At 39.5% G+C, this 14,813-nt stretch overlaps 1 protein-coding gene across 2 annotated transcripts in view; it reads left to right on the top strand.

Annotated features, from left to right (window-relative positions):
• Positions 1-14,813, top strand: part of NKAIN3 (sodium/potassium transporting ATPase interacting 3) — a 330,136-nt gene that overhangs the window by 289,672 nt on the left and 25,651 nt on the right. For both annotated transcript variants that reach the window (XM_059855788.1, XM_059855701.1), the window contains exon 5: positions 14,644-14,704. In XM_059855788.1, the coding sequence (XP_059711771.1) occupies positions 14,644-14,704 (61 nt within the window). The remainder of the gene's footprint in view (positions 1-14,643; positions 14,705-14,813) is intronic.

Consider the following 14,813-nt stretch of genomic DNA (forward strand, 5'->3'; position numbering starts at 1 on the left):
TATCTTCTGGGCATATTGGCTGGAACTTCTCTGTCATATCTGAAGTCTGGTTTCTCACAACCTTTGATGGACATTTTTCCCTGAAAAGAACAGCTTTTGATCCATCTATAGGACTGATCTTTCCAGCATGTTTGGGGCTTTGGGTTCCATAGTTTATTTCTGATTTGTGTGGAAAATGTCCTTCCTTCAGTTTGTGATGAAGGACAACACCTTAGTCTGTGATCTGATACTTTGGTTTGATTTTCCAGTGTTCTTATATAATGAAAAGTGAGATTAATTATTTTGTATCATTTCCAAGCCATTCATGATTTTTTTTTCTATGATTTATCATTAATTGTCTCCTTTCCAAAGGTGAATTTGTCTAATCTGTCCCTTTTCTAAAACCACCCATATCTTTCATTATCTTTGATACTTTTCTCTGTAATTATTCTGATTCAACTACTTCCTTTCTGAAATGAGGAGAAAGACCTGTGTGTAGCATTGAGGATGCAGGACACAAGGGATTTGTGTGGTGGCATAATGATGTATTCTACTTTCTTTCCTATTGCCTTTCTACTATTTGATTCTCCTTTCTGACTGCTGCTGAGCACTGAGCTGAGGTTTATAATGAACTATTCACAAGTTTCCTGAGAGCTAATATCAAATTCACAGCCTATTACTGTATGTGTATAGTTACAGTTGGTTTTCCTTATGTGCATTACTTTGCATTTATTGACACAGAATTCCAGCTCTAATTTTATCACCCAGTCACTCAATGCCCTTAGATCCATCTACAATATTTTGCAGTGGACTTTTGTTTTGCTTTGCTGCATCATGTAAACCATCCATGGTTTTCATACCCTTATTCTTTTTGGAGGACTGGCTGGCAGTAGGCTCTGGAAAAGTCAGCAGTGTGCCCTGGCAGCCAAGAGAGCAAACTCCACCCTTGGGTGCATCAAGTACAGCATCACCAGCCAGTCAAATGAGATGATTATACCACGGTGTTTTGCATCAATGTGGCCCCACCTGGAGTGCTGTGGGCAGCTCTGGGCCCCGCAGTTTAAGAGGGATGTGAAGGTCCTTGGATGCACCCAGAGGAGGGCAGCAAAGCTGGTGAAAGGGTTGGAAGACATCTTGTGAGGAGCAGCTAAGGACATTCAGCTTGTTTGGAGAGAAGGAGGCTGAGGAGTGACCTCATTACTCTCTCCAGCTTTCCGAGGAGGGCAAGGGCACAGGCAAGTGCTGATCTTGTCTTCAGTTTTGATATCCTGTGATAGAACATGTGGGAATGGTTCAAAGCTGCACTGTGAAGGGTTAGACTTGCCATTAGGAAGCATTTCTTGACTAGGAAAGTAGTGCAGCACTGACACAGGCTCCCCAAAGAGGTGGTCGATGCCCCCAGTCTGTCAGTGTGTAGGAGGCATTTATAAAATGCCCCTAACAATAAGCATTAGCCTTTTGTCAGAAGTGAAATAGTCAGGCTCTTGGACTAGATGATTGTTCTGGGTCCCTTCCGTTTGAAATGTCCCAGACCTATTCTGTTCTCGTCTATGAGGTTAAGAGACAAACAGTTTTTATTCCATGACAGCTACTGTAACTACTGAGAAGCTGTGGTTAGGGATCTGGTCAAAGAAATTTCTGGAGGTGTGTTCTGTATCAATTGAAATATTCCCCAAAGGGCTTTAATATGGGACATGGCTTTCCCTTTCCATTATTTTTCCTTCTACACCATTCTGTCATGTTTGTCCCCATGTCCTCATATTGAATAATTACAGTTTGTCCCAGTTTGCTTATTACAGAAGCCAGACTGCCTCTCTTGTATTTTCCTTCTGGTCTAAACTGGCTTTTGTAAAAGTTAACATTTCAAAGAACTGTGAGAGTTGCCATTAAAATAGACCTACCTGTGTTTCCTTTAAACAAGGCAGCTCTACTTCTGCTCACACTATGAGGGAATTGTTTCAGCAGGGGAAAGTGTGACATAACGTTTAACCTCCCAGGTATTTATTCAGCTAGTCTGAGGTGCACAGCATGGTTTAGTAGGCTTAAGCTTATTTGTACCTGAAAGGAATAAAAGAAAGAGAGTTCAAACACCCTGTCCAAGAGCACAGGAACCCTAGAAACATATTCCAGATGTCCAAAAATGCCTGTTTTGGTGATACCTTCATTTTCCCCTATTGTATTTGCAGGGAATGCCCCAACAAAGGCAGGAATGATGCATCTAACTCCATGTTCTCAGAAGGCTAATTTATTACTTTATAATACTATATTATTTTAAGGAATACAGAAAGGATAAATACTGCATGCTAAAAAGATAATAGTGAAAACTCGTGACTCTTTCCAGAGTCTCGACACAGCTTGGCACCAATTAGCTAAAGAGTCAAAACAACTCACACCAGAATCCAATGAAACAATCACCTGTGGGCAAACAATCTCCAAACACATTCCACACAGGAGCACAACAGAGGAGAAGCAAAGGAGATAAGAATTGTTTTCCTTTTCTCTGAGGCTTCGCATCTTCCCAGGAGAAAAATCCTGGGTGAAGGGATTTTTTCAGAGAATGTGAATGCCACATTCCCCCATGTATAATGAGGTTTCTTCCAAGGATTGAGGACCTGCTCTTGAGGCTCTGGTGTCCCTCATGTAAAGGGGAAGATTTCTTGGCAAAGATGCATCCCCGTTCTGGATGCACAGAGGAGGAGAAGTAGGTTAACATTTTTTCTTCCTGACATGGTCTCCTTCACTCTGGGTAATTCAGAGTCTCTCTTCATGCCAGAACATGACCCAAATAAGCACCATCATCTCTGTCCTCGATTAAATCTGAGCTTGTTTCCCAGAAATAAACTACCAGAAGCTCAGCCTAGACGAGCCAGAGTCAGGGAGTCCAAAGACACTCCCATGTGCAACTTGCCTCCAGTCAGGACAAACTCAGTGCAGCAAATGAGCAGTTACTTTTGCCAGGTGCTGCATTTGCATTTCTTTGCAGGAGTAGCCTCATGGCAGGAGTTAGGGCCAAATCTACCTCCCATATGCTAAAACATCCTGACACTTGGCCCTGGGGCAAGACAAGAAAATGCCTTCCATACACCCAAAATATGGGGAATGTGGGGACACACTCACTGGTCACAAAGGGATGTTTGTGGTGGTTTTGTACTGATAGTGGGAGAAAAGTCCTTTCTAGAATGGCTGCAGTATAGCTTGTGTATTTGCATGCTGCTTTATTACAGGCTGAGCTTAGATACCTTGGGAAGGAAATACTGCTTTGGGATTCACCCTGGGCTTCAGGCTGCAGCATCAGGCCCAGATGAAGGCAAAGGGAGCAGTGGGGTGCAGTGTCAAGTGACAGCAGAAGAAACAGGATGAGCAGGACATGAAGCCACAACATGTATGCAGGGACCATCTACTGCAATCTAATAAACTGTGCCAGGGATGTGTGATATAAGAGATCACAGTGGGTCAGACATGACGGGGGAAGCGGCTTTGAAAATTCATTAGACACTGATAGAAAGCAAAGCTTCACTGCAATTCTTGATAGCTTTTCTGCCCAGTGGGAATCCAGCACAAAAGCCTTTTAGCACACAGTTTAGCTGGGAATACCTGAGCAAACTGATAACATTGCAGCCTTTATGGTATTCTTGTTTCTCACATATCACAGCAGACCACTCCATGAAGGATTATAAGGATGTGTGTGTGTTTGTGTGTGTGTGTTTATGTACATCCTCTGCACGAACAAATTAAACAATGTTATCCATAGTGAGAACTACAGCAGGAAGTATCAAACAAGGACGTGGCTTTCCCCTTCCACCATCTTTCATCCTGCAGCATTCTGTCATGTTTGTCCCCATGTCCTCATATTGAGTAATTACAGTTTGTGCTGAGTGAAGAGACTGCTATGTTTGCTGCCAAGCACATAAATTCTGCCATGTTTCTAATTATAGTGTTGCTCCTTCCAAAGGCAAAAAAACCCAGTTCAACTGTGGCTCAATACTGAATTATTTGTTCTATGGTTTAAATATAGCATATTTGTACACAAGGAAGAGCACACGTGGGGTAGATCATCTACTAAATATGCTGTTAGATAAAAATTGATTAGGAGAAACAGAGGGGTGATCAAGAAGTATCATCATATCTCCACCTCTTCTATCTGTCATCTGCTATTGTTCATCACCCTAGTATTTCAACAAACACACCCAAAAAGGTGAAAAATATCAAAGTCTTGTGGACATAGAAGGGGTTTTTCTGGTGTGATTTTCCTTGCATATGTTAAACAAAATAATAATAGAAAAAGAACACTGAACTACACAACTTCCAAAAATATTTTTGAATTGATACCCGCAGAGAGAAATACTGTATGCTACTTTTCTGCCCTGCCTGGCAAACCAGATTATATGTTTTCAGACAACCTGTGCTCATTTATGCTGCCTTATATGAATTTCTACACTCTTGTGAATTTTAACCAGCTCTTGGTTATTATTCAAAGCTTTTATTACTGTGTGATTTGATTAATGGCTGTTCTAAGCTATTGCATGTCATTCAGGCTTTGCAGATTACTTCTGAGGTGCATTTCTGTGTCAGCCACTCCTGCAAGTCCTCTCAGAAGGTTCCACTTGTGTCAATAATATGAGCAGGCTGGTAGGAATAGAGGTTAAATTCTTACTTTCCATTCATTGGATCCTACAGCATTTCCTGCTTAAGATGATGTGATGGCTTTGGGTCTATTTTTTTGGGTTGCTTTTTATTTTTCTCTGAGGAATCATAGAATAGTCTGGATTAGAAAGGATCCTAAAAATCATTAGATTCAACATCCCCTGCCATAGGCATGGACTCCTCCTGCTAGACCAGGCTGCTCAAAGCCCCATCCAGCCTGGCCTTGAACATTTCCATCCACTTCTCCTCTGGGCAATCTGTTCCCCTGCCTCAACACTCTGACACTGGCCCCTTGTCCTATCACTTGTAAAAAGTCCCTCTTCATCAAGTACTGGAAGGTCTCCCCAGAGCCTCCTCTTTTACAGGCTGAATGGCCCCAACTGTTTCAGCCTGTCTTCCTAGGAGAGCCTCTGATCATCTCCATGGCCTCCAGCAGGTCCATGTCCTTCTTATGCTTGGGGCTCCAGAGCTGGACACAGTCTTGCAAGAGCAGAGGAAGAGAATCACCTCCCTCAACTTACTGCTGTGGCATAACTGTTTTACTGAAAGCTTTGCAGTATTTTTCATTTGGTTTTAAGCCATATTTATGGATTAACAAGAGACAGGATAATATTATGTTCATTCTTAGCTATTATTAATTAGGTATTTAAGATATATCTATAAAGGTGCTTAGCTAGTAGTTGGGATCAGACTGTTATAATTCACTGAAATCTTGAATTAGACATTTTTGTTTCCATGTCACAGTTTGTTTGTCTTTAAATGAGTACTGCCTTATGGTAATATAATTGTTTCATACATGTGTTATTTACATTGTACATGAAGGGAAAGAAATTATTCAGTAGAAAAGAAGACATTCTTATAGATTTCAATGCTTTGTTGGAATTAAAATACATTCTCTGTGTCTGTTGTAAGAAGTGGAAATAATACTCTCATTATGTGCCTTCAGATCTAATAAGGAGGGAAAAATATCTTTTGGCATTCTATCAACAAAGAACATCTTTCATAATTGCAGTATAAGCAGTGAAAGAGTTTTAAAAGGAGTATTAGCATAAAAAATGGCCAAGATTTGCAATATTCTGCTGTTCTGAAAGCAGTTTGCTTTCGTACCCTCTGCATGCATAATCAGTTTCCCTGGGATTCAAAAAGCTTCCCAAGTACCTTGTCACTTGCCAAAGAGATTTACATTGGGTTTAGTCACTGGCAGACATTAGGTATGTGCAGCTTAGGTGGAGATTAACCTGATGACTTCTTTAGGAAATTCTTTGGGTTACAAGAGACCATCAAACCTGAATTTCATATCAAAAGATAGGAAATATAGTGTGATCTGCAAGTAGCTCTGAAATTATCCTTAACACTGATAAGTAAAGGGGAAAGCAAATAAAAGCAGGTATTTAGAAAATATGAAAACAAGTAACACAAAGTTAGTTTGGCAGAAATGAAGATCATCTTTTCGCCTGCTTATTGTAAAATTAGATGTAAAGGGTTTGCTCAGTTCCTGTTATTCAGCTGACGAACTAATTAGTTATTAAAATAAATATGAGAACTTTGACCCTGTTCTTAGGATGATTTTTATTTTCTTTACACACTGGACAAAAGCTAGATCTAAAGTCTCACTTGTTTATCCAGTTCTTTCTTGGCAATTGTGTTAAGTCTGCTCAGATGGAGATCTCCTTTCTCTTCCTTCTTACCACCCTCATCCCCTTCACTTTCCATTGTTTCACTCTTAAACTTTCAACGTTTAAGGTTGGCTTTATTTTGCACTTATGACTTTCACTGTATTCAGTTGTATCATTAACAAACAATTAATATATTTCAAGATAAAACACTGTTCTGACCAGTCATGTTTAAATACTGTGTTCAGTGCTTTTACATATTGAGACTTCCTTTTCATTCCAACTAGGAATTTTAGATCTCTATCACACAACAGACGACCAAATAGATAAGAATTGATGCTTGGGGTTTATTTCTAATCTCTTTTCTGAATAAAGGACAAAGGTTCCCAGATCACTTCTGTTGCCATAACTCACCTTGGAGCACCAGTACCCCAGCCTACTCTGTGAGGGTTGCTCTGACATTATCAAAGTGTTAACAGAGTACCTAGGTGAAATTCTGTGACCTATGCAATTATACACAGGATTGGGTTGCACAGTTTGCTCAGAATCTTCCACCTTTCAGATCTCAGAACACAAAATATTATTTTTAAGGATTTGCAGCAAAAACAAAGGCGGGAGAATAACCCATAGCTAAGCTGAAGAACAAGAGGGGAGCGAGAACACGTTATGTTTCCCTTCTTGCTCTCAGCCCTAACAAAGCTGGAACACATCGTGGTGACATAACACATCAGTCCTCCCTCTTAACTGGTAAAGTCATTTTGGGCAGCTGGGTAACAGGGTAGTTGTACATTTGTGCTGCAGGAGAAATAAATTCCCAGACTAAGTGCAAATTTTATGATTTTGGCCTGGGAAAATTAGATTGTCAATACAATTTTTAATTTAAAGCCCAATAGACACAGTGGGAACAAGGACTTGAGAACAGCAAATACAGGGTAGAACCTCAAAAAGCACAGTATCTAACAGGTGTAAGTAGTCTCTTCCAGCTTGCTGCTGGGCTCCCAGTTCTAGCTAGATGATATTTGAGAGGAATTGTCTCCTGCAGTATTAGCCAACAACAACTTCTATGTATTGTAAGAACAGGCATTTTAGTATCTGCTCATTTTTTTCTCGATCGTACATATAAAGCAAAAGTCCCCACAAGCTCCTGTCACACATTTTTAGAATCCTTAGCACATTTTAAAGGGCTCTCAGAGTTGTAGTCTCTAGGATCTCTCCACTACATCTGCAAATGGCACAGTTGGACCAGACTGGCTCTGTGCCGTGCTGATTAAATTGTTAGACAATACCCCTACAGCCTAAGTTTTATTCAACTCAAATCAAGTAGATTTTAGGACGATGAAGGAGAGGGAAAAAACCAAAACCAGACAACATAGAGTACTTCAGCTATTGCAGCTACCTTTTCCTGCTGTGTTTTCTGGACAATTTTCCAGATGTTTGTGCACTTTTATGGTTTTAGATTTCTAAGTATTTTCAGGTTGAGCGTCCCCCTGCTACCAGTGTAAAATGTTATGCATTTCATAATACTGGAAATTCTGGAAAATGCAGAAATACCTTAGAGACTTTCTGTTCTTAAATTTTAAAAATTGCATTCAGTTTTGAAATTATCTATAGTTTTACAATATATTTCTAGTAAAATGTTTATAATCATGCAGATAGGGTGCATAATTGTATAGAGTCATATAATTGGATAACTCTATACTATGGTAGTAAATGGTTGTTATTATGCTCCAGCTATATACTGCTGTTATTCTGGATCTTTTTCCTTTGTCATTGTCTTGAAATATGTAGAGTTATGATTTCTTTGTGCCTGATAATCTTAGTCATATTTCTATCTTGCTGAATCGTGAATACACACATATACTGGGATAATATCTTGTTTCCCTTATGTATCTCTCATTCTGATTTAGCACTTTTCTAGTCTTTAATGGAGGAAAAGGGCTTTACAGTCCTCTCTGCAGAGTAATAAAACTGTTAGTGGCAAATAGGTAGCTAAGAAGATTAACTATTCATGTTTCAGCTTCTCCTCAGTAGTTGTTAACTCTTGTGAAAATGCTAATCAGGAGACAGTAATAGGCAGGATGCTTTGTAATTGAATGCATTTTTACTTTTTTGCTCAGTAAATTCACTCTTGCTACATAGTTTCCATTTTATAAGTTAAATTTAAGACATCTTGTCAAGCTTTGTATCCTACAAATTTTTAATGCATAAAGATTCAATTCTAAGAGTTTTTTCTCTGTTCATATTCCCTCAGCCTTTTTGGGAAATTAGGTAATAGTGAAATATCTTGCAGAATAAAAGGAATTGTGTTTGCCAAGTTACACTTTTGAAGAAACTCAAGACATAAATAAGAAATAATGATTTTCAGTTCTCATCAGCAAAAAAGAAGTCGAGAAAAAGCCGTGTTCAGTACGATGGCAAGCTGGGTGGACTAGATGTGTACAAGAAACAGTGTGAAGCACAGTTTCCATTTTTCCATTTTTCCAGATTGGAGAAATCTTCCAAATCAATGTCACACACATCCTTTTGGAGCCAGGAGTACTGTACATTTATTTTGTTTATGTGGATGTTTCCATGTTGTTGCAATGAGATCTCTACAAAACCCTGTGTAATTGCTTAACAGTGGTAAGTGACCTGTTGTACACCGGACCTTGAAGATTAACCTGATAGCCCAGGGCACTGCTTCATGTAATCCTAAATATTTAGGGAAGACTCTCATATCTACTGTGAACCAGAGGAACTGCAGTATGTGAAGCTGATAGAAAAGTTATCTCATACTGTGAGAGTGTATTCAAAGGCCACAGCTGATGATGACAAAGCAAAGCAGGAAGACTTAAATCAAAATTATCCAAATCATCAATTTTAATAAAAAGTATTTCAGTCTACAGAAAATGGCCTTGATTTAAATCATCACTCTAGTTTTATTTTGCGTTCATCCTTGCTTTCCTAAGGAAAGGTTAATCCGCATTAAGCAGCAACTATTAAAATACATTAATTAGCAAGTAAACATACATTTTTGCACTCAGTTTGATTCTTATTTTTAATAGGATATATTCTAGTTATACTCATTTATTAAAGCAATTATATCTCACAGCATATATTTGCTCAAATGATTAGTTTTTTAATTTCTTACACATCTTAATAGTTTCTCTCAGTTTAATGATGAACAATTATATAATCTTATTTCACTTCTATTAAACTAGGCATTTACATTTCATGCAGATGTCCATAGCTTAAGCATGGAGATTTTAGTTAGACTAAAGCATTAAGGTCCTCTTGAGAATCTGCTGCCTGCATGGGAGAAAAATAACAGATACTACTACTATTTTATTTCTACCTAAGGATATCAGCAGAAAATAAATAATGCATCAAAAGCCTTGATAATAGCATCATACCAACGTACCCATGTTCCACTAATAAGAAATCCCTTTGTGGACTCTACACTGAAGTCTCTGCCAACTTATAGCCTAGGTGACAACTGTTTCTCACATCCTGAGCCTATCCCTCACTATGACTTGGAGAATTCAGCAACACTTCTCATTGAAGAAATAAGGTTTTTGGTAGGAAAATTATGATGGGTCTGAAAATACTGTGTGGTCATGTCCAAAGAATTATGGCTCAATGCTCAATAACAAGTGGTATCACTCAGGGGCCCACAGTGGGACCAGTGTTATTTTGTGTCATCATTACTGACATAGCAGCATTGCCTGCACCCTCAGCAGGTTTGCTGATGGCACCAAGCTGGGTGGTGCTGTTGATGGGCTTGAAGGATGAGATGCCACACAGAGGGACCTTGGCAGGCTCAAGCAGTGGGCTCGTGTGAACCACATGAACTTCAAAAAGGCCACGTGCAAGATCTTGTACCTGGCTCAGGGCAATCCATAATGTCAGTACAGGCTAGGGGATGAATGGCTGGAAAGGAGCCCTGCTGAGAACAATTTGGGGCTCATGGTGGATGGCAAACTTAACATGAGTCAACAAAGTGCATTTGCAGTCCAGAAAGCCAATTGTACCCTTGGCTGCATCACAAAAGGTGTAGGCAGCAGGTCAAGGGAGGCGATTCTACCCCTCTACTCTGCTTTCATGATACTCCACTAGGAGGACCATGAGAATATTTGGAGGGCTGAGAGAATTGGGTCTATTTAAACTTTATTTTGGCCTTTCCATTTATAAAGGGGGCTTTTTACTATGGTCTGCGGTGAGAGAGCGAAGAGTAAGAGTTGTAAATTGAAAGAGCATAGATCAAGACTGAATACAAGGAAGATATTTTTTACAGTGAGGGTGGTGAGGCGCTTAAACAGGTTGCCAAGAGCAACTGTGGATGCCCCATACCTGAAAGTGTTCAAGGACAGGCTGGGTGAAATTTGAGAAACCTGGCCTAGTGAAAGATGTTCCTGCCCACAGCAGGGAGGTGGAACCAGAAGAGTTTTAAAGTCCCTTCAAACCAAAACCTGCTGTGATTCCCTGAAATATTGTTTGTATTGCTTATTCTGTCTAGAGAAAGGTGAGTACCCCAACCACTGTGTAGATGGAGGAAGGCTGGGGACAGCAGCCTTTACCCACAATTTCCCACCTGATTTTCTGCAGAATAGCACAGACAGGTGTCTTCTGAGACACTTTACCAGCCTGGGCTCTCCAGGTACGACAGGGAGTCTTGTACAGTGCAGGGATCCCAGAAGGTTTCCATGCCTTGAACTCAGTGTTGTCAAGACAAGGCCTCCTGGCTGTCTGTATTTCTCTCTGGATCAAGCCAGAGGCTCCTATTTATCCTTTCAGATGCTAGTGATCTTTGATGCTTGGGACATCCTGTTCCGACCCCTTCATCAGTCCCTTTGAATGACTACTGCAACTCAAGATGACCAAATTAAGAATCTTCCAGCTCATATGCATCACAATTGCTTCGGTTATCAGGGAACACACATTCCAGTCTATCACTTGGTGCCAGGCCAATAGCCAACATTTCCAGTACCAAGACTGGCAATTAGCCTGGTGGCTAGATGGGTTCACATGAGCATAACACTATTAATTAAACAGCAGCTGTGTTAATCAAGATACCAAAAGCAATTTGTTGGAATAAATATTTTATTAGCATGTCCATCAATAGCACAAAATAAGAGGTTTTAATTGATTCATTTACAAAAATATTCGCACAGTGGTGGCTGTATCTCTGTTTAAGGACGTGGAAACAAGTCTCATCTGTCAAAGGGTGTATTCCCACTTTATCACTTCTTCTTGATGGTGCTGTAGATATCAGTTACCCAACTGTAGCTACTTGTTTGTTAGTTACAAGCCAAGCATCACTGACCCCTCGAGCGGCACTACTGACAGTTGATGCTAAAGGGCTCTTTCTTCTCCTTGTTGTTTTATTCTTTCAGAAAAATGCATTCTGACTTTTAATTACAGAAAGATATCGTTGGATTATGGAGGGCTATATTTAAACACCTCATGTTTTTTTTTCCCATTGAAAAGACCACAGAATTGAAAGAGGGTGCATATATACTTTTTTTTTATTTCTCCCGGCATTAATAACTAAACAGATGGGGGAAATGGTGTGTTTTAAACAAATACACATCATAAATGCAACTGCTAGCAGTGATTTCTAATGCTGAGGAATATAAAGAAATATATTTCTGAGAAGTAGAGAAAGTCTGCTGATTTTGCAAGAAGGTCACGGATTAGGCAAAGTGTGTTTCAAACATTGAAGAGAGAGGGAAAAGATTAAGGAGAAGGTCTACTAAAAGAGCAGGATGTAAACTCTTAGGACTGTTGAAACTCAGGCTTGTCATGACCCACATTTTTTGGAAGACTTTTTTGAGCACTTTTCCCTATGCTTTCTCTGTGTCAGGTAGTTTATTACTTGTTAGAGTAGAAGTCTTGCTGTGCTTTATCCACTTGTCCAACATCTTAGACATTTGAGAAATCTGCTGGAAGCACTTACAGAGATACATATTATATAATATGCATGGATATAGAGAAGGAAAATGTATTTATAAAAATTAAGTTAATTTAATACAGAACACTACTAATAAGAAAAAATAAATACATGATGGGGAAAAAGTAAATAATTCTAATATTTGATCTTCCTTCACAAACACTTAACCCACAGCCTTTACTACAATTCATTTCTATCATGTTCATTATTTGTTGAGCAGTTTTAATCTTCAAAATATCTTAGTCATATTTAAGAAAAAGAAACAAACCCAAGTGACTTATGCAGTCGAATTGCACAACAGAAATTGTGATCAGGAAACATTGTAAATAAACAGGTGACGTCCTGTTATGAAAAATCACCTGAGTTCTGGTTTTCCATGGTACTAATGCCATATTTTTAAATTATATGTAGCCTTCAGGTGGCACAAGCACTGCGTCCCAGGTATGATTTGTCTTTTGGTCTCTTGGAAGCCTTTATATTGTATTATTTTAGTTGTCGTGCCTGAAAGGTGCTCTAAACTGTGAACTTTAAGGAAAAAATGTCCATAATCTGCCAAGGAGTCTGTAAGCCACTGCTGGCCCTGGATGTGCTGGCAGCTGATCCATAAGATCCCATGTCATTAATAGCAGGAGCTGGAGTGCTCCTAACCACCCACACAATTCCCAGCAGGTAAAGTGAGCCCTGCAGTGTCTATGGGTCCCATCCTGCTGCAGCCTCCATGGTACCAGGCACATGGGGATGCGCAGCTCAGGCATGGATCCATCCTGGCCATCCTCCAGTGAGTGCCTCCTCCAGAGCTGGGTTGCATTTAGCTGGCTCAGAGCATCAGTGCAATGAAGTGCTGCTCACCTGAGAGAGGCTGTGGCAATACCACACAGCAAACTGGACACCAAAAAGGAGGCAGGGAAGCTGCTGCTACTCTATCTCCTCAGAATGAGAGAAAAGTTGGATTAAAGTCACTTTGTGAAAACAGCAGTGAGGTGAATGCCCTGGAGAGGAAGTTCTGACAGGACTGTGCCACGGTGCTGTGACAGCCCTCATTCACAAGTAGCTCAGCTTCAGCATAGTGTAGCTTAATTCTCCATGGGAAGATTAATCCCTTGGAGAAGGATTAAGCTGCAGTGAACTAGGGCCACTTTATTTCTGAATGAGAAAGGCCACACAGGGATTTAATGTACTTTATCTTATGTGCATTGATTTCACAGCTTTAGTTAATTCATCTTAACTTCCCTGAATTCCCTTGTGTGGACGAGCTTTTTGTCTGCAGAGAGGTTTTTGGAGCTGCTTGTAAAGCTCTTCGTGCAGCCCAACCAGAAAGCAGGTTGAAATGATTTTTCTGCTTCTGAAGGAGCTTATACCTGTCTAGATACTATTAAATTACCTCTTTCTCAGATGGTTGATCCGTGACATCCTCAGAATAACTATTTTAATTAGATTTTTTGAATGGACCAGAGAAAAAGAAGTGTTCTTAAAACTAATCTCTGGGCTATTTTTAAATCTCTCATGAAGAGCCTTTTCAAGGCTTTCAGATGGCATGAATTGTGTACAGCTGCACAAACAATATTTTCTCAAGATTGAACATGTCTGGCCATGCAGTTTAATAGGTTTCCTTGCCCAGTGGGATTTTCTTCGTCTTTGGTCATGGTCATAAGAAAACTTTTTGTCTATATGGATAAGGAGAGAGTGGAGTTTCTATTTCTTGATCCTGAAGATCTTAATCCCTTCCTCTTGGTGGCACAAGTTACACAGATCTGGGTTAAGGAGCATGCTTTCATGGGTGCTGCTGTTAAAATAAAGGTAGGGTTTGACTGTTGTTTTTCTTTGGGGAAATGATACTGTCCATTTCCTGTATAGTTAACATGAATTACATGAAATAAGGTGTTTCCTGATGTCAGTGAATCACAGCCCAGTTTTACTGTTCAGTTACATCATGACAATTCACCTATCAATTTAAAATTTTGCCTAACAGCTCTTCACTGGGACACTTTCTGTAGCACCAAAAGACATCTCTTGTGGATTCCATAGGAGTGTTACTATGGCTTAATTCTGTAGCAGTCAATAAATATTTTGGCATTTTAATAAGCATATGAGGTGCATAGAGGCCAACATTTATGTGGGAAAAGCTGTGTGAGAGCAGAGATATTGAAGATAACAGAAATGTGAATAACAGCTGAACATCAGGGTACAGATGTTTTCCACCAATATTACTCAATAGTAGTATTCATCAATACTGATCCTAGGGAGACTAGGAAAATATTTTGAACTATAAAATGCATATTTACATATAAAATATAAGTTATTCAACATGAGCAAAAGAGAGGAAATTAATTTAGCTCTTTGCACTGAAATTTGTAAATTTGGGAAATAAAAATAAGTATCTTTAAAATTTAGCTGTGATACCTGTATTTATCATTGTAGTAACAGCTTTATAAGTGTTCAATGTGATCTAATGATGGCTTTTTCTCTTTTTTCACACAGCTGATTGGATTTGTGTATGCCTGTTACGTAATCAGTATTTTCATGGAGGAGGAGGACAGCTGTAAGTACTGATACACACCTCACCATCCCTGGAGCCAAGGTACCTGGGCTGAAACTTAGTCTTGCATTAAACTACCAAGGCAAAGAACAAAGTTTGAAAAATGGCAGAA

This window comes from Haemorhous mexicanus, chromosome 1, assembly GCF_027477595.1.
Source record: "Haemorhous mexicanus isolate bHaeMex1 chromosome 1, bHaeMex1.pri, whole genome shotgun sequence".
Taxonomy (NCBI): domain Eukaryota; kingdom Metazoa; phylum Chordata; class Aves; order Passeriformes; family Fringillidae; genus Haemorhous; species Haemorhous mexicanus.